Source organism: Esox lucius, chromosome 8 (assembly GCF_011004845.1).
Source record: "Esox lucius isolate fEsoLuc1 chromosome 8, fEsoLuc1.pri, whole genome shotgun sequence".
NCBI lineage: Eukaryota > Metazoa > Chordata > Actinopteri > Esociformes > Esocidae > Esox > Esox lucius.
The window spans coordinates 12,429,191-12,449,219 of record NC_047576.1 but is presented as its reverse complement, the minus strand read 5'-3'; the positions used below and the strand labels follow the sequence as shown (position 1 = coordinate 12,449,219).

The window sequence follows — 20,029 nt, the reverse complement described above, 5'->3', positions numbered from 1 at the left end:
AGAATTGGACCGTTGAAGACTGGAAGAATGTTGCCTGGTCTGTTGAGACATTCAGATGGTAGAGTCAGAATTTGGCGTAAACAGAATGAGAACATGGATCCATCATGCCATGTTACCACTGTGCATGCTGGTGGTGGTGTAATGGTGTGGGGGATGTTTTCTTGGCACACTTTAGGCCCCTTAGTGCCAATTGGGCATTGTTTAAATGCCACAGCCTACCTGATCATTGTTTCTGACCATGTCCATCCCTTTATGACCACCATGTACCCATCCTCTGATGGCTACTTCCAGCAGGATAATGCACCATGTCACAAAGCTCAAATCTTTTCAAATTGGTTTCTTGAACATGACAATGAGTTCACCGTACTGAAATGGCCCCCTCAGTCACCAGATCTCAACCCTATAGAGCATCTTTGGGATGTGGTGCAACGGGAGCTTCGTGCCTTGGATGTGCCTCCCACAAATCTCCATCAACTGCAAGATGCTATCCTATCAATATGGGCCAACATTTCTAAAGAATGCTTTCAGCACCTTGTTGAATCAATGCCATGTAGAATTAAGGCAGTTCTGAAGGGGAAAGGGGGTCAAACACAGTATTAGTATGGTGTTCCCAATAATCCTTTAGGTGAGTGTATGTATATATATATTTTTTTATGAGTACTGTAACTTAAAAGTTGACAAACTGGAAATTACAATGGCATATTTACAGTGGGCTTGATGCTCGAGTTAGACCAATGAATCTAGGTCAAAGGTATTGCAGATGTAAGATAACTTTCCACTAACCCAATACACGAATCAATGTTCTTGCTCAATGCTTTACCAAACCATGACATCCACACAACCAGATTTATGTACACAATGTGTTAACACCTTTAACCTATTTTTGCAATGACTGGAAGTAAATTATTATTATTTGAAAGACTAGCAGGGTTCTATATACACCTGGAAAAAATTAAGAGACCACTGCACCTTTTCCTTTCCAAAAAAGTAAAAAAGGAAGGTTTTGAGTGAGAAACAGAAGGGTTAAAATGAAGAGACCACTGCAAATTGAACCCTTCTGTTCCTCACTCAAAACATTCCTTTTCGACTTTTTTTGGAAAGGAAAGAAAAAGATGCAGCTGTCTCTTAATTTTTTCTGGAGCTGTATAATTGTAATAATTTTATATTGTATGCTTTATTGCCAGCTAAATAATAAACAAAATAGTTTTTGTTTAACATCAGTGTTTTGTATGTAGATTGATTGGATGGTTAACTTTGTTTAACAGCATTTTTGTAGACAACATTTGTCATATAAACATATACTGTTATTAATCATGGCATAATCAGTGCTGTTTCTGTTTGTTTGACACCCCGTATTTCAGCAAAATAATTTCCAACCGTAAGTATTTATACTTAAATTAATAGTAATTGTATGCTTTCAAATCCAAACTTTTGGTGTCATAAGAAGAAAGAATCCTTCAGTGTCCCAATACTTATAGAGGCAATGGCAAATGGGAGGTGAGCATATTAGATAACATGAGATATGAGCAGAACAAATGGGTCAGTGTAGCACACCTACAGTACACGCTGAGATATTAACATAGTTACAGTGCATTTGTTTAGTTTTGTGGCTTGGTGTGTTGAGCATAGTCTTAGTCTTTGTGGGATGGTGGGTGGTTTTTCAGAGGCACAGTAACGTACAGGGAAATAAACTACTTCAAAATATGTGGAATTGTGTGTGAACTGCAGAGAATTTTGATTTCAAAGCATTTTGATCACAGCTCACCCCAACTGTTAAGGCACTGCGGATTACAGATTTTGCCTTCTGTGACGGGAAACATTTCTTACAAATGTCTATACCAAAAGTCATTATTTTTCTTGGGATACAAGATGTTGCCTTCAGCAAAGGGAGAGCAAACCTATGCTTACAGATCTACCAGGGCTTAGAAGCTATACAGCTGCAGACCTATCCAAAATCACTAAACACTTCCAATTTAAACACTGAGTATTACATTTTTATAGTAAGAAAGGGACACAAACGTATGAAAAAGGAAGCAGTGTAACAGTGTTTTTATTTATTACATTACCATGAGGATATGAAGTCCAAGCATCTTACAAAAAGTAGTCGATGTATAGCTTTTAGTACTTTACAATATACACTCCACTGCTTTAGGCCATTTGTATTTGGTATTTAGGCTAGAGGGAAGAGTGCCCCCTGTTGGTCTGATAACACAGTACAATTATCCAGCATCCTGTATATACAGATCAGCCATAACATTATGACCACCTGTCTAAAATGGTGTGGGTCCCCCTTTAACCGCCAAAACAGCCCTGACTCGTCAAGGCATGGACTCCAATAGACCTCTGATGGCGTGCTGTGGTATCTGGAACCGAGACGTTCGTAGCAGGTCCTTTAAATCCTGTAAGTTGTGAGGTGGGGCCTCCATGGATCGGATCTGTTTGTCAAGCAGATCCCACAGATGCTCGATTGGACTGAGGCCTTGGGAATTTGGAGGCCAAGTCAACACCTTGAACTTGTTGTGTTCCTTAAACCATTCCTGAACCATTATCCTGCTGAAAGAGGCCAGTGCCATCAGGGAATACCGTTGCCATGAAAGGGTGTACATGGTCTGCAGTGATTCTCAGGTAGGTGGTACATGTCAAAGTAACATCCACATGAATGGCAGGAACCAAGGTTTCCCAGCAGAACATTGCCCAAAGCATCACACTGCTTGCCTTCTTCCCATAGTGCATCCTGGTGCCATGTGTTCTCCAGGTAAGCGACACACATGCACCTGGCCATCCACGTGACGTAAAAGAAAACAACATGATTCATCAGACCATGCCATCTTTTTCCATTGCTCCAAGGTACACTTCTGATTCTCACATGCCCATTGTAGGGTCAGCATAAGCACCCTGACTGGTCTGAGTGTACGCAGCCACATGAGCAACAAACTGCGATGAACTCTGTGTTCTGACACCTTTCTATCAGTACCAGCATGAACTCTTTCAGCAATTTGAGCTTATCTGTTGGATCGGATCACATGGGCCAGCCTTTGCTCTCCACGTGCATCAGTAAGCCTTGGCCAACCATGAACCTGTCGTCGGTTCACCGCTTGTCCTTCCTTGGAACACCTTTGATAGGTACTGACCACTGCAGAACACCCCACAAGGGCTACGGTTTTGAAAATGCTCTGACCCAGTCGTCAAGCCATCACAATTTGTTGCTCAGATCCTTATACTTGCCCATTTTCCCTCATTCTAACACATCACCTTTCAGGACCTATTCACTTGCAGCCTAATAACAAGAAATTCAGTGTTATTCACCTAATCTGTCAGTGGTCATAATGTTATGGCTGATCAGTGAATGTTATGAAGTGGTTTTTACTGATTTCTGTTTACTTGGTTTTGTATTTTCTAGTTGACATGTTTAATTGTATTTTCTTAATATTGTAAATTTAATAACCTATACTGCTCAGTAGCCCTCCCTCTGCCTTGCTAAGATCTTTCACGCCCTAGGAAGAATCTCACTCATAATGAAAACTCCTCACACTGGTGAAACGCTCCGCCATAGGGTCTGCCTTGATTTAGACTCACAATGTGCCACTGCCCACCCCAGTCATGATTATCCCACATATCTACTGCCTCAACCGCAGCAGCTCTATAACTGTTCTGAATCAAGATTAGATGGACATTTCTATAGGTACAGCAATAAGTATCCCTGATAAAAATTGCTATGCGATCCAATAGAAATGAATCGTATGTGTGTCTGAAATGTTTCTTTCATACAGCTGGGTGCTTGAAGTAATAGAATATGACTGTAAACGGGGAACTCTGAAGATCCTACAACTAACATGAACAAGACTGATTTCTGAACAACCCCACGACTTGTAGCCTCCTCTTCCCTTACTGAACTACACCTGAATAGTATAATCTTTCACAGGGTGGTTCAATGTGAGTTGGATGGCAATGCGAGTGTGTAAAGTATGAGGACACAAGTCAATGCAAACGGACAGAAGGATCCATGTTCTCATTCTTTAAATGAGGAATCTTTGAGGCACAATTCTATAGAGAACAATATTTGAAACTATTTAAAACGTTAACGGTAGACGTCTTCTGGTGATTTATGCTTGTATTTAAGCAGGTAATTGTACATTTGGCCCCTTTAATTAGGGCTGTAATAGTACATGTATTTGTTACTGTAGCATACGGTACGGGGGACTCTTGCAGGTAAAAATAGCTAACTATGCTGTGATGAATGCCTCTTAAATAAATCTGATCGAGCTGAAAATGTGACTCTTCTGTTTAAACAAGGACCTACATGTATGTCATAATCAAAATCATTATAATTATTGGTTTGTTTTGTGAGCCAAAATTAAGGAGGAACAGCTGGTTCTACCATGGGGAGTGGTGGTATTGATAAACCAACATTGCAGAATCCTTGAGAGGCATTTAAATCTCCAGTTTGGCAGGGTTTCCAGTACACTTCACCGATGATGAACACAGAGTTGTTGATAAAACATTAGTTGTATGTCACCACTGCTTGACAAAGGTAGCCCATGGAGCTGTTTCTAACACCTCAGACAATACATTATTATGCCGTCTTCACCAGAGTATCAATATCCCCAGGGAAACGCAAACAAACAACTGAAAATTCAAGCTGCCCTTAAGAGCAGTCTGACAGGGCTAAAGAAATTACTAGGTTGCTGGGTGTGTGTACAGTAGTGGATATGCACCAGTACTCAGTTTGAGAAAATATGTTTTCAGCACCTTCCAACCTTCTAAGGCTCTCAGCTGCCATGATATATTCTTCCTTGATTAATGTTGCATCTTTTGCCAAATAAAGTACTAACTGGTCTTCAGGAACAACACATTTTTGCTCAGTATAAAACCGGGATCCACATAAAGCACACCATTTACCGTACCTTGGGTTAGATTTCCCTTCGCAACCGTACTGCTGTGTATAAATACAGAGACGGACGACAAATGAAAGGAAAAACTAACATGAATTGTCTCAGTAAGGATTTGGGGCGACCACAAGCAGAAGCCTTGAGAGTGCGTTCCTTCCTGTGTAAAAATGTTAGTCTGGACTTTCTAGGCTGAGTGAGCCAGAATGGAATGATACCCATTGGCGTTACAGTGAAGAAGCACGTACTTAATCATAGAATGAAATGAAATCCTAGTGATGCTCCCGAAGTTTTGCCTTAAGAAAGGCTGATGAATACAGATGATGAAAAATTAATTTGTAATCTCTATGCAAAATTCCAACACCAGTTTGTGGAAGAGAGATCCCAGACACCTTTCAGTTTTTCCAATGATGGACCTTTTACCATGCTTTAAACTAATAGCTCATTGCATCTACAGGTCTGTCTATGAATTGGAGAGTGGTTACACTTCCTAAGCCCCATCAGATAGATTACTACTAAAACAAGTGGTGTGGCGATCCTTCATCAGTATTATAATGCAACAGATTGCACTTTGAATGCCATAATACTTTTGAAGCTTTTGAAGGGTATGCACCTACTCTTGACTAATTTGTTTTGTTAATGAAAATCTCAGGGACAAATAAAACCATGAATTATATTTCCCTTGGGTAACAGTTTCTGATGCGTAGAAGTGTAAATGTTTACGGTTTTGACCAGTTCTTTCTTGAAAAAGAGACTTAGAACTGCTTTCTCCTCTTTGGTTGGTCAACACCATCTCAGCAAAATGTGTGTACGATAAGCTAATCACTGAAAGGATGGATGGGACCAAGACATACAACAAAGAGATTAAACTCAGGTTTATCCACTCTCACAGATGAACTCGTCTTTGTGTTTGATAGGATTAACTTGTGCCATGACTTCAGTGCCTGTGTGAAGTTGTCAGTGCTGCACTGTGTCTACTAAAATAATGCTGATTTTGTATATTTGCTCACTGACAAAGAAATGATCAGTCGATAATTTTAATGGTAGGTTCATTTGAACAGTGTGAGACAGAGTAACAACAAAAGAAATCCAGAAAAACACATGTCAAAAATATTATAAATTGCTTTGCATTTTAATGAGTGAAAGAAGAATCTGCAAAGCGTGACTTAGTAATTGGTGGCAAAACCCTTTTTGGCAATCACAGAGGTCAGACGTTTCTTGAAGTTGGCCCCCAGGTTTGCACACATCTCAGGAGAGATTTTCTCCCACTCCTCTTTGCAGATCTTCTCCAAGTCATTAAGGTTTTGAGGCTGACATTTGGCAACTCAAACCTTCAGCTCCCTCCAAAGATTTTCTATGGGATTACTTGTTCTTGCTTCTTCTTGAGCCACTCCTTTGTTGCCTTGGCCCTATGTTTTGGGTCATTGTCATGCTGGAATATCCATCCACCACCCATTTTCAATGCCCTGGCTGAGGGAAGGAGGTTCTCACCCAAGATTTGACGGTACATGGTCCGTCCATCATCTCTTTGATGCGGTGAAGTTGTCCTGTTGTCCTTAGCAGAAAAACACCCCCAAAGCATAATGTTTCCACCTCCATGTTTGACGGTGGGGATGGTGTTCTTGGGGTCATAGGCAGCATTTGCTCCTATTTTTGGCATATGTTTTTCTGGATTTTTTTGTTGTTATTCTGTCTCTCACTGTTCAAATAAACCTACCATTACAATTGTAGACTGATCATTTCTTTGTCAGTGGGCAAAAGTACAAAATCAGCAGGGAATCAAATACATTTTTCCTCTCACTGTAGCTTTTGGCTGTAAAAGAACATGCAATTTAACTGAATTAATTTGGCTTTTCTGTTTTATAGTATTTCAATCTAAGAACAGCTGAGTAACATATAAACCCTGTAGTGCAAAGCCAACTCTACTGTGTCTCTACTACCAAAGTCCAAGTAGAAATACGGTTGTTAACTTCACTGGAAATATGGTTGTTAACTTCACTGGAAATGTGTTAACGCACATTGGTTACGATACAAGTATATTGTCAATGGGCTGTATTGTGCAATTCAAGGAGACTTCAATAAGCCTTCTGCCTTCAAGAATTCAGTAGGACTTCAATTGGGTGCATTACTCATAATTCCAACATTCGCACTAATTATGTGAACAAAAAGCATACTATAAATTGTTTTAGAGGTCTAACACATTTAACATATTGCTTGAAATAATTTAAATATTTTACGTTGCCACATTATGTACATTCAAAAGTTATTAGCAATTTCTCGACACAGGTTTCTTCAAGTTTGTTTGCGATGATTAGCTTAGCACACACCACTTGTGGTCACACACACCACACTAAGTCACACACCACTTGAGGTGACACAATCTGGGTTTTTCTAGCACTGTGTTATGGCCAGGATGACAGATACTGAGTAACAATATGTTAGTGAATACCGGATATAGACAACTACATTCACGAATGCAAAGAACCTGGTTGTTAATTTCCAAGTCCCGAAATGGTCCATTAAACACAAAGCTCTAGAAGTCATGATGAAATTCATTGTAACCTGAAGTGGTGCTTGATGAGGCAAGGCAGACATATTAGATTAATAACCCCCCCCAAACCCGGACAGTGTTTGCCAGTTGCACAGCCCTCTATTAGATCATTGGGCAAATCTGTGAGCAGGCTTTGAACTCTGGTATCCCATTGATGCAACTAGGTGCGAGGCAATGACTTTAGAGCTATGCCCTTCAACGGCCATCTGATCATTGCTTGGGGTTTTTCAACGACAAATATGTATTTCTTAGAAAATTATCACTTTAAAAATCACTCTGAAAGGCATTCACGCTTGAACTGATTTTAGAGCGTAAGTAGAAAAAGCTCAGATCTGTGCTCACAATTGAAAGCCTTATACCCATAAAAGCATTCAGAGCATTGCTGGAAATTTTGTTTAAAAAAATGTGTGACTGCTTTGATGAATAATTGTCTCTGTTTTCTTAGTGAATTTTTTTAATTTTCTATTATGTACTGAACTGTTATGTGTTTTTATCATGTATTTGATCACAATAAAAAAAATATCATGTTCACTCCTTGATATCCACACCAATGAAATTGTAAACACACAGCAAACAGGATTACATTTAAATGTCAGAACATATTACCTTTATTTATGACCAATAGGATATGTGCAGCCTACAGACATTGCAGGACAACCGTGTAATTAGTCGGGCTTTATCTAAAGAAACCGTGGAGAAGCTGTGGTGGTTACGAGACTGAGCTTTGCGCGCGTCCGTGAAATATATAAAAGATTGCAAGACATGCTCACCAAGCCCAGTGAAGGGAGTGAGAGCATTACGCATGGCACAGGAATAGAGACACCTATACAGTGGAGAGAAATTGGTAATTAGCAAAAAGACCAGTTCCACAGAGAAAAGACATAGAACAAGTACAGTTCAGAGAAAAGACATAGAACAAGTACAGTTCAGAGAAAAGACATAGAACAAGTACAGTTCAGAGAAAAGACATTGGACAAGTGACATAGCTGTTTTCTTTCTACATCTTGAATGTGGCATCTCCTTTTTGCCTGTTTCTGCGTCAAGGCATGACATGTGGACTGATTTGTAAATGAATGACTCAACCATGCAACAAAATAGCAGTGCACAGACTCTGGCATCAGAAGTGTGTGAGCAGGTACTGTGGGAAAATGCGGGACTGGATTATAGTGGCTCTACAGGCAACCTGTCGCTGAATTGCTGGCTGCACTTCTTAAGCAAGGAATCTATCCAGGAGCTACAGGGAGATGGCTCCAGCCTCACAGTACGTGTAATGATAGCTCTGGTGTACTCCATTGTTTGTGCACTGGGGCTAGTGGGAAACTCTCTGGCTCTCTACCTTCTTCATTCCCGCCACAGTCAGAAGCAGTCCTCCATCAACTGCTTTGTAATGGGCTTGGCTCTTACCGACCTGCAGTTTGTTCTCACGCTCCCCTTTTGGGCTATTGACACAGCTCTGGACTTCCGCTGGCCCTTCGGCAAAGTCATGTGCAAGATCATCAGCTCTGTGACTATCATGAACATGTACGCCAGCGTCTTCTTCCTGACCGCAATGAGTGTGGCGAGGTACTACGCCGTGACAACAGCCCTAAAGATGCACAGCAGGCGGGCGGCAGTGGCCAGCGCCAAGTGGATCAGCTTGGGCATCTGGGCAGTGTCGCTGCTTGCCACCCTGCCCCATGCCATCTACTCCACCAGCGCCCAGCTTTATGACGAGGAGTGGTGTTTGGTGCGTTTCCCTGAGTCGGGCACCTGGGACCCTCAGCTGCTGCTGGGGCTCTACCAGCTACAGAAGGTTCTGCTGGGCTTCCTCATCCCTTTGGTGGTCATCACCGTGTGCTACCTGATGCTGCTACGGTTTGTGCTGAGCCGACCCATCAATGGGGCGACCACCTCAGAGGGCTCGGAAGACCGCCACAAGCGCTGCTCCAAAGTCACCAAGTCGGTGGCCATTGTGGTGCTGTCCTTTTTCCTGTGCTGGCTGCCCAACCAGGCCCTGACACTGTGGGGTGCGCTAATTAAGTTTGACCTGGTGCACTTCAGCAATGCATATTACAATGTCCAGAACTACACCTTCCCTTTGACTGTGTGTCTGGCTCACACCAACAGCTGCCTCAACCCTGTGCTCTACTGTCTAATCCGCCGGGAGTATCGCGCCGGCCTCAAGGAGCTACTGCTTTGTGCCACACCCTCCTTCAGGAGTCTGGCTAACCTGCGGCATCGTAAAATGAAGGTGTCAGAGACTGCCCCTGTCATGGTGCTGGTCCAGATGGATGTGTGAGGTTAGCTGGCAGGCGGTTTAGCTCCTCCGGTAGACTACTGGTGCACAGCCACAATGGATGCACAAAGCTCTGCAGATTTTTTTTTATTGTAATTGATGGGACGGGACTATCACAAAGACTACCCATTCAGACGCTCCTAAGGTTCTCTCCTACTACTCAGATTCTCTTTGCTAGATATTTTTCCTGTCTACATAGCTGCTTTCCTGAGGAGGATTAAGGTTTGCCTTCCTTTAACTTGTCATAAATTAAACAACGTATCTCAATGGTAATCAATTAATATGGTTGATTTAGAAGTTTTATTTTGATTAGTTTTATTCGGTCAATGTTGTGAACTGTTATAATGAATGTATACATGCTGTACTTTTATGTGTATTTGTCTCAGGTAATAACAGTGCGCAGATTTATATAGGGCTCTGTTTATTACTCATAAGGAGTTGAGGTGTTAAAGAGGATGTCTTTATTAAATGTTAATGATGTGTTTGCTTTTCAGACATATTCAATCTTTGTGGGCAAATTAATTTATTCAGTAAACTTAGTGTTGAAATAACCAATTAGTAGTTTAAGTATTTTTTTCAGATATAGAAATAAAGGAATGTGGTGGATGAATGTTTTGTATATGATAAAGGTGAAGAATTAACTAAAGCAACATAAAGTATGTGATAGACCACATTAGCTGATCCTATAAACATTCATTCCAAACGTTTACTGCTGCTGTATGCAAGTCTAGGGTAGTTCAAAGTCTCTCAATGTGTTCACTAGAATGTAAGAAAAATAATATGATCCTCCCTCTAGTGTGTAAAAAGGACAGAAACAATGTTTGTACAACACTAGATAGCCTTAACAGCTAACCATACAACTATCTAGCTACATTGTTTGATTATGACTTTATGTTTTTAAATCAAAACTTTTGTTTGTCCTATTATATTGGCGTAGGATGAACTGTTTTCTATGTATAGGTTTTTGGATCTACTTATCTAGGTAACTAGATAGCAGCTACTAGCTTGGAGTTGTAGCTAACGTTATTCAACATTTGGTTCGGAATTCCCATTTTGATAGGCTATCCTGCCAACGGTATAACTATAATAAATCAAACAAACTCTTCTTGTATACTGGATAGAGTTGTACTATATGGGTAGTGTATTACTGCTAGATAGCTAGCTTGCTTCTTAGATGGAGAGTTTACCTGGAAGAGAAATATGGCAAACAGCAAATATTTCAGGTCCTTATTAGCCTGTGTATTCCCCCATCACTTAAAATATATATATATATTAATTTGAGTTGTCTTCAGACCTTTAACCCTTTATCCTGCTGTGGTTTGCCAGTCATTTTCTGTGATTGAATGGAAGAAATCATACAAAAGGCTCCAATAATGTGGAGATTGCTTTGCAACAAAAGGATGACCTTGTTTTCACACTGCTTTTATGTCTGTCCATAAGTCACTCATTCTGTGTCTGTTACACATATAAGCTAAGCAACCTTTTTTCTCTCACTCTCTCTTTCACCCTGTCACTCTCTCTTGCACGCATGCACACACAAACACACAAAGACTGCTGCTTGCTCTAAGATATCGCCAGGATGTTTTATGGGATATTGTCCTCATACCCATTCATATACTTAGTTGAAAATGTCAATGGATTGAGAATCAGGAAACGTTCATACAATTCTGAATTGTAAAGGTCACATTTAGAAACGTTTACACTTAGTCTTTGAGTCATCATTCTCTGTAATTGTGTTGCCTCTGTACACTCACCTAAAGGAGTATTAGGAACACCTGTTCAATTTCTCATTAATGCAATTATCTAAACAACCAATCACATGGCAGTTGCTTCAATGCATTTAGGGGTGTGGTCCTGGTCAAGACAATCTCCTGAACTCCAAACTGAATATCAGAATGGGAAAGAAAGGTGATTTAAGCAATTTTGAGCGTGGCATGGTTGTTGGTGCCAGACGGGCCGGTCTGAGTATTTCACAATCTGCTCAGTTACTGGGATTTTCATCCACAACCATTTGTAGGGTTTACAAAGAATGGTGTGAAAAGGGAAAAACATCCAGTATGCGGCAGTTCTGTGGGCGAAAATGCCTTGTTGATGCTAGAGGTCAGAGGAGAATGGGCCGACTGATTCAAGCTGATAGAAGAGCAACTTTGCTTGAAATAACCACTCGTTACAACCGAGGTATGCAGCAAAGCATTTGTGAAGCCACAACACGCACAACCTTGAGGCGGATGGGCTACAACAGCAGAAGACCCCACCGGGTACCACTCATCTCCGCTACAAATAGGAAAAAGAGGCTACAATTTGCACTAGCTCACCAAAATTTGACAGTTGAAGACTGGAAGAATGTTGCCTGGTCTGATGAGTCTCGATTTCTGTTGAGACATTCAGATGGTAGAGTCAGAATTTGGCGTAAACAGAATGAGAACATGGATCCATCATGCCTTGTTACCACTGGGCAGGCTGGTGGTGGTGGTGTAATGGTGTGGGGGATGTTTTCTTGGCACACTTTAGGCCACTTAGTGCCAATCGGGCATCGTTTAAATGCCACGGCCTACCTGAGCATTGTTTCTGACCATGTCCATCCCTTTATGACCACCATGTACCCATCCTCTGATGGCTACTTCCAGCAGGATAATGCACCATGTCACAAAGCTCGATTCATTTCAAATTGGTTTCTTGAACATGACAATTAGTTCACTGTACTGAAATGGCCCCCACAGTCACCAGATCTGAACCCAATAGAGCATCTTTGGGATGTGGTGGAACGGGAGCTTTGTGCCCTGGATGTGCATCCCACAAATCTCCATCAACTGCAAGATGCTATCCTATCAATATGGATCAACATTTCTAAAGAATGCTTTCAGCACCTTGTTGAATCAATGCCATGTAGAATTAAGGCAGTTCTGAAGGCGAAAGGGGGTCAAACACAGTATTAGTATGGTGTTCCTAATAATCCTTTAGGTGAGTGTATATTGATGAAAAACAATACAGTGCAATCACAACATAGGTTTCCTTGAATCAAAGCAATGTATTTAGCTACGAAATAGAAAAGAAAGGACAGTACTGTAAACCATCAAATGCAGTGTTCCTCAACTTACTTGTTTGTACTGTAAAAAGCGAAACATTTTCATCAACTCTGTCTTGTGGATTTGGCCACAGGTTCTCATCTACATCACAATGGGTGTTTTCATTAGCCAAACATTTTGGAAAAAACCTTTGGGTTGGCATGGCGAATCCAGGCCTGACACTGGTCTGCCGTGATATCATTGCATGCGTCATCCATGGCCTGGAGAAGAGTGACTTGTTCATGAGGGCGCCTACCATAAACCTTCCATCTCCATGTGGAAAAAAATTCCTCAATGGGGTTAAGGAAAGGAGAGTATGGGGGTAAATACTGGGTGGTAAATTGGGCATGGGCCTGAAACCATGCTTGCACCATATGAGCATGGTGGAACCTGACATTGTCCCACACAATGACATAGGTCACGCCATCAGCTCTACAGACCTGATCAAGCTCATCAAGGAAGGTTACAAGGAGATTTGCATTATATGATCCAATACGAAGTCTGCATACATTTTGGAAAGAGATTTACTGATTACTATACAATGTAGAATTTTTAGGGAATTTTATTACAACAGCCATCTGGAAGCTAAACATACCTGAACATACTCAGTCCTCATTTGCTTCACTAAGTCTGCATTTCTTTCAAAAGGCACACGGTAGAGTTGTTTTAAAGACACCTGGTGCTTTTTCAGCATGCGTGCAATTGTGGGCAAACTTATGGATTCCACATTGTTAAACATGTCTTCATTGTCCAAGATATGCTGGCGAATTTCTGTAAGGCGAATATCATTTCTGGCCCGAACCAAATCGACCACAGCCTGCTCCTGTTGGTCAGTCCGAATTTTGCCTCAGCCTCCCCTATTTGGTCTAGTCTCAAATCTACAGGGAACATTACAGTAAGAAGACAATAGGTCACATCACCTACTCTGTGATACACATTGGTATGCAGTCATTTGACAATTGAGAGTAGCATAATGTTTAGTGCATGCTGACGACTTACCGGTTCTCATTGTGGAAAGTTCTGATTATTGAGGCCACGGTTGACCTTCTGAGGTTTGGTTATATCATTGTAGCCACCTCAGTCATTGTCATGACATGATTTATGACATTGGTCTACAATTATTGCTCGGATTTCATTGGACACTCTTTGCTGTTGCTGCCGCAGTCTTGGTCCATGGCCTTGTCCTCTACCACGTTCCCCCACACCTCTGAAACGAGGCCCACGACCACCTCTCAGAAGGGGTGCTCTGACATTCCTTTGACCAACACGTCTTCCTCCCACCACTGCTTGACCTCTATAGTGTCCTGGATCACCTGCTGGCTCCATGTTACGTATCACTATGCTGTTGCAAGTGGATCCCAATCAATTCTTTATATACTCGTTCCACAATGTGAACTCAGTCATCAGTAACGAGTTGGCAGGATTGGACATGCAATTACAAGGGCCTGCATCCATACAGTGCAGTACTGTCAATACTGTAAATAGTCTGAAAAGGTGGTACATGGCACCATAGAAACGGTGTCTGATAAAGAATGATGAAGAAATATTACATCCATAGATAATGTAGTCTAATTGGTTCATGCTCCACGCTAATTGGTGACAATGAATCACGTTATCTTGAAACGTTCATGATCTAAACAATATTGTATGTCTGTTTCCATGCAACTACGCATTAAGAATAATGCAACAGTTACTTATAATTTTGAGCAGTTGTATCAATTGATAGTTGGATAATTGTAATGAAATGAATAGACACTTTTCGGAAATGTAATGTGTGTATTGCCTTTTGAAATAGTAGTGCTTTGATGTTAAGTTGTGTCATATTGAACAGGTGATTTTTGTTAAATGAACAAATGATCTTAGTTGTATGTGTATTGTATACAAGCAATTGAAAAAAGTGTTAGAGTTTTGAAAAATGTGCATTTTGATCATTGGTTGTGAGTTTTGTGTCTAGAGTTTTGAAAAATTATGTCAAGGTTCTGAAATTAGTGCCAAAGTGATTGTAAAAAACTGTAAGATCAAAGAAGATAAATATTTAAATCTTAATAAAAATTGTTAATGAATTAAAGAAAATTGTAAGTGAACAAATACTCTACACTAACCATAATGAATTAACCCCTCAAATTGAAATTCCTCTTCTACTAACTGGGCTGTTAGAATTCTGAGCATGTGAATGGCCATCAGTTTGACTGAGGGTTCTAGTGAAGAAATTACTCAAATTATTCGGTTATATAAATTGAAATTCTTTGCATACAGAGTGGAGTGTGGCTTTTCTGTTTCATATAACATAGCATTAATTCTGGGTTCACCAGACTGCTCTTGCACTGAAAGACCTAACTCTGGTGTTCATACTGTGTCTGACAAACCCTACCCAACATTCAGCCTGAGGAATGAGAACTTTCTTTCATCAACCCCCCAAAAAATGAAACACTTTGACATAAACTGGTGATTAAAGACTGTTTGCTAAAGCAACTTAATGATTGATGGATTATCCAGTGTCAAAAAGAAATTTTCCATAATTCCATCACATTCCAATCGACTTTCTGTACTTCTACATATGCTGACACTATTTTATAGCAATGAAAAGAGTTGAGTGAACTATTTGAAAACCCCCAAAACTTTATATCATGATTAAAAGAGCACATCACTAGGAACATTCACAAAATCATAAAAATTCCCTTAAAACATAGGTAATTAGCATCCTCCAACCAGGATTTCTAATAGAATACAATGGGTCACTGAGACAACCTGTGAATACTCAAGCAAAATGCAATAACCTTTATTTGAAATGAAAAGGGTTTATTAGGTTGAAGAAGCAACGGGAAATGGAGATGAAAGGCACTTCCTGAGGTAATGAGCCGTCTCATAAAGCTTTTTTCTTGTATGGTACTTATCGTCTGGGGAAACTGTGATGATTTTAAAGGCTGGTGATAGAGACAGCAGTTGACTTACCAATTCAGAAAATATCCAGTCACTTATTTTGTTTTGTGTTCGATCCTGCTCTACTTCTTCACCCTGATGTCCTGTGTTTCTGATTGGGCGAGAGCATGGTACTTGCACTATTTGGAACTGTCTGTTCAATTTCAATGGGAGGCAACTACCAGCAATTATTTAATATATGTACTATGGTTAAAATAATCTATAAAATGATATAAAGGTTGAAAGTGGTCCTGTCAACCACCTGAGGAACACAGTTGCAGGAAGATGTGGGCATTTCCAGTTGGTTTCCCGCAGGACAGGACAAGGATTTGTTGCTTGGGGAGTGGCTCCCTGACTGACCTTTCACTGGGCCTTATGGTCCCAGCCTAATGGTGGCACTAATGCCTCACCCTGGCACCAGGGTCACACCGGCGATTTATACTAATGTGACTCCAGACTTTCCTGTACCACTTTGGTACCGAGGACTTAAGGAGGGGCTCAGGTGTGAAGGGAGGAGTGAACGATCAACGCGATTTTGTTTTCTGGTTACAAAAAATAAAAGGCTATATTTTTCTGGTTTCTTTTGTTTAAAATACGGCGTTTGAACTTGAGTAATAAAACAAATGTATTCCTTAAACTCCTGCGACCGGCTCCTTCTCCACATACACTTGTAACAATAGGCAAGTGTATTCATTATTTAGTTTGATAAGTATTTTGTCATAACTATCTACATTTAATAGAAGGATTTGGGGGAATTCTGCAGGCAACGTCTCGGCCTCAGCTTTTTCTATTGTGTCAGTGGTATCGTACCACATTCGGTGTCACATTCGGTCTTTGCTTCCCTGTACTGTTGCTTCATTTTATTTATTTTGTCCGGGATCTGTTTGTTAGATCGGATGAAAACCACTATGAGAAGCCTAAAGCAAACAATACACATTGCCATGCGAATAGAACAACATGCAGAACAACAACATTTCACACCGCGTCACGTGTCAAACCGCAAACCCTGACCTAAGTCCAGGGCTTGGCACTAAGTGAGAGCAAGGCCACTCAGCCATGGCATAGCGGCCGACTGGCCCAGGCCTGTGTCAGTGGAAACAAAAAAAAGGTCTGGACTTTAGCGTAAAACACCAATGTTTGGCACCAGTGGAAACTGGAAACATGATTAAAACTTTACATTATGCCTCAATAGTGTGGAACCAACTGAACTGAGGCAGCATTTTTGCAAGTGCTCTGATATTTGATTCAAACTAAATAACTTCAATTAAATAATGAAACCTTGACAAAATATAATATAGAAAGCAATACAGGAATGGTACAGTTGATTTGAACACATAGTAAGAATTCAAATCAGTTACTACATTGAGGTGTGAGATTTAGAGCTCATTTTCATTGACATTTTTATCACATTTTCAAATGAGACCTGGTCAAGAAAGCTACATAAAAAAAGGCAAGACACTAATTGTAACACACAAGACAAAACAACAGCGGGTCCTTCTAACAGAACACAATGATACACGAGGGCCTTTATCTACACTACATTTGAAAAGAGGTGAGACTAAACATACCAACTGTACCTTGTCATCCCCATTCCTCATCTAGCCAGTGTGACAAAAAAGCATTTAGAGTTGTATTCCGCTGCTCACGAAGGGAGGGAGGATTCATCTTCATCTCTCCGAGATCAATGACTGATTGATTTCCAGAACTCCAGACAGATGCATTTAATTGTAGAAATGTAACGTAGAGTCATTCAGCAGCATCAAATAATTAATACATTTCCCCCGTAAATAACATCTGCTGTGGTTCCTCTCACCAGATTTTGTTTTTTCCCCATCATCATTTACTCCAATTGAAATCTTACAGATACCTATTAAAATATTCAACCTCTGCTAGCCATTCCAGTAACACAAATATCCACCTCTTCTGGTCCGTTATGAAATTCAGTTAATTCTCATGTTGCCTGCAGAACCAGAAGGTGCTTCTTTCAGAGTCCATTAGGAGCAGTTCCAAAGCATGTCAACCTCGGCACACCTCCCGACTTCAGATTCCAATCAACAAGAACACATCGCCCACGCATAAAGACAAATATTTCTAAGGCAGATATGCTTTCCTTTGACATGACGGTCACTTTGAGATATCATATTATTGCCGCGTTTCCACTGGTGCCAAACACTAGTGTTTTACCCTCAAGTCCAGATTTGTATCTGTTTCCACTGGCCCTGGCCCGTGTCAGTGGAAACAGAATAAAATCGGGAATTGACGCGTTTTTAGGTGTGAAAACGCGGCATGTTGTTCTATTCGAATGGCGATGTATAGCCTATAATATGCTTAGCCTTTAGGCTACTCGTAATGGTTTTCATCGGATCTAACTGATCCCTGATAAAATAAAGCAATAGTACAGGGCAGCAAAGACTCACAACGGAAAGAGTTGGAACGACAGAAGGTGGTACGATGCCATTGACTCAATAGAAAACGCCACATGTTTTGCTTTTCAAATAGCGATGTGTATCATTTGCTTAGTCTTTAGGCTTCTCGTAATGGTTTTCATCCGATCTAATAAACAGATCCCCTTAAAAAATAAAGGAAATTAAGTAGAGGGAAGCAAAGGCTCAGAACGGAAAGATTTGGAACGACCGAATGTGGTACCATTAACTCAATTGAAAAACGGAGCGCTGAGACGTCGCCTGCGGAACGTATCTCAGAATTATCCCAAATCCTTTCTATTAAATGTAGATACTTTTGAAAAAATACTTATCAAACTAAATAATCAATACATGGCTTACAGTTGCAGTGTCACGAGTGTAGGTGGAGAAGGAGCCGGTCGCAGGAGTTGTGCTTTTGCCCTGGTGCTGGGGTAAAGCACCAGTGTCACATCTCCATCTGCGGCCACTCCTTCCTTTGGCCCATCACAGCCATAGTGTCGGACTGGCCTTTTAAGCTACTGTTCCCCAGCCCTCTGCACTTGAACAAAGCCCTGGGCTGTCCTCTTATTGCACACACCTGCTTCCAATTCCCTAATCATTAACTGTAGGCCTATTTATGTTCCCTCTGTTTTCCCCTGTCCTTTCTTTAGTACTGAGAATTCAATACCCTTCGTAAGACTGTTAGTGTAATAATTATTGGTTAGACTGCAGACTGATATTCTAGTTACAACCTTGCCTGTTGGCTGCTTTTAAGCAGTCTCTTTATGTTTAAATGTTGCTGCACGCACAGCCCATTTATGTTAAGGAACAGATATTGCTGCTTGTAAACACTGTGCCTGGTTCCTTCCTTAATGCAATCACCCTGACAGCCAGAGTATCATTGTAGTTTAAAAAAGGTATATGCAAACATCTTGATAGTCTATGACTTTGTTGAATGTAATTCAACACAGCTTATTTCCCCATTTCAATGACAACTAAAAAGGAGAGAAGATAATGACTTGAACTTTTAACTGGATCTCTAACTGGATTGGACTAAAAATACAGGCAAAACCAGCTATTTTTCATTATGGATTTTGCAATGATGGTAATATGTAGTGGTTTTATGTGCCTTAGTTGTAAGCAAAATTCCCATGATGGAGTTTGGATTGATCCCAGGATATTGGGATGTAGACATGGATTTAGTGTAAAACATAGCATTAATAACTACAGTAGAATAGAAATGTACCTTATGATGTACCTTTTGCCTTGCAAGTAATTTTACAATTATTTGCACTGTAGCTAGCTGTGTTAGCTAGCTTTACAAACAAAGTTTTCGAGCAAATGTCCATTAAAATGCTTGTTGAGCCATTTTTACGTGGCCCTATTTTCACTCCTTATATGCTTTTAGCTGGTTATGTGCTTTTAGCTGGTTGTCAACCAAACCAGGTTGTCACTTACCAATGACTGCAATTCATTATGAAAATGGGTCTAAGCGTTTTTAAAACACTCTAAAAACACTCTAAAATTTTCCCATACATTCATATTTGAATCTTGTGGTAGTTGCTATAAACAACATTGTTCAAACACTGATTTAAGGCACAGTGTTAACATTTATTACAGTGACTTTTGCCAGAATAACATTCATAATAACATTTAATATGAGTGGAATATTTTGCAGAATTTCATAACATGCTTCGACACTGTGCCTCCACAAAATTGTGACTCTATTTTGGTGTCCCCTCACCACTGTAAAACATGTTTTGGAAGCTGTAGAAATACATGTATTAATGTCGGAATTTGTTTTTAATGCACTTGTTCTCACAATGACATAATACGTACACATATAAAAGCCAAACATAATATATGTATGTATATATATATATATATATATATATATATATATATATATATATAATGCATACAAACTATAT

At 40.3% G+C, this 20,029-nt stretch overlaps 1 protein-coding gene across 1 annotated transcript; it reads left to right on the top strand.

Moving 5' to 3' along the window:
* The first annotated feature begins 8,521 nt into the window (after positions 1–8,521).
* On the top strand, positions 8,522–10,216 carry rxfp3.2b (relaxin family peptide receptor 3.2b). The gene has a single exon (XM_010871878.3). The coding sequence runs from the start codon at positions 8,522–8,524 to the stop codon at positions 9,713–9,715; it is 1,194 nt and encodes a 397-aa protein (XP_010870180.2). The 3' UTR covers positions 9,716–10,216.
* The last annotated feature ends 9,813 nt before the right edge of the window (positions 10,217–20,029 follow it).

Excerpts from the sequence above, each read along its gene's own strand:
- rxfp3.2b (XM_010871878.3), top strand. The coding sequence starts at position 8,522 with ATGCAACAAAATAGCAGTGCACAGACTCTGGCATCAGAAGTGTGTGAG.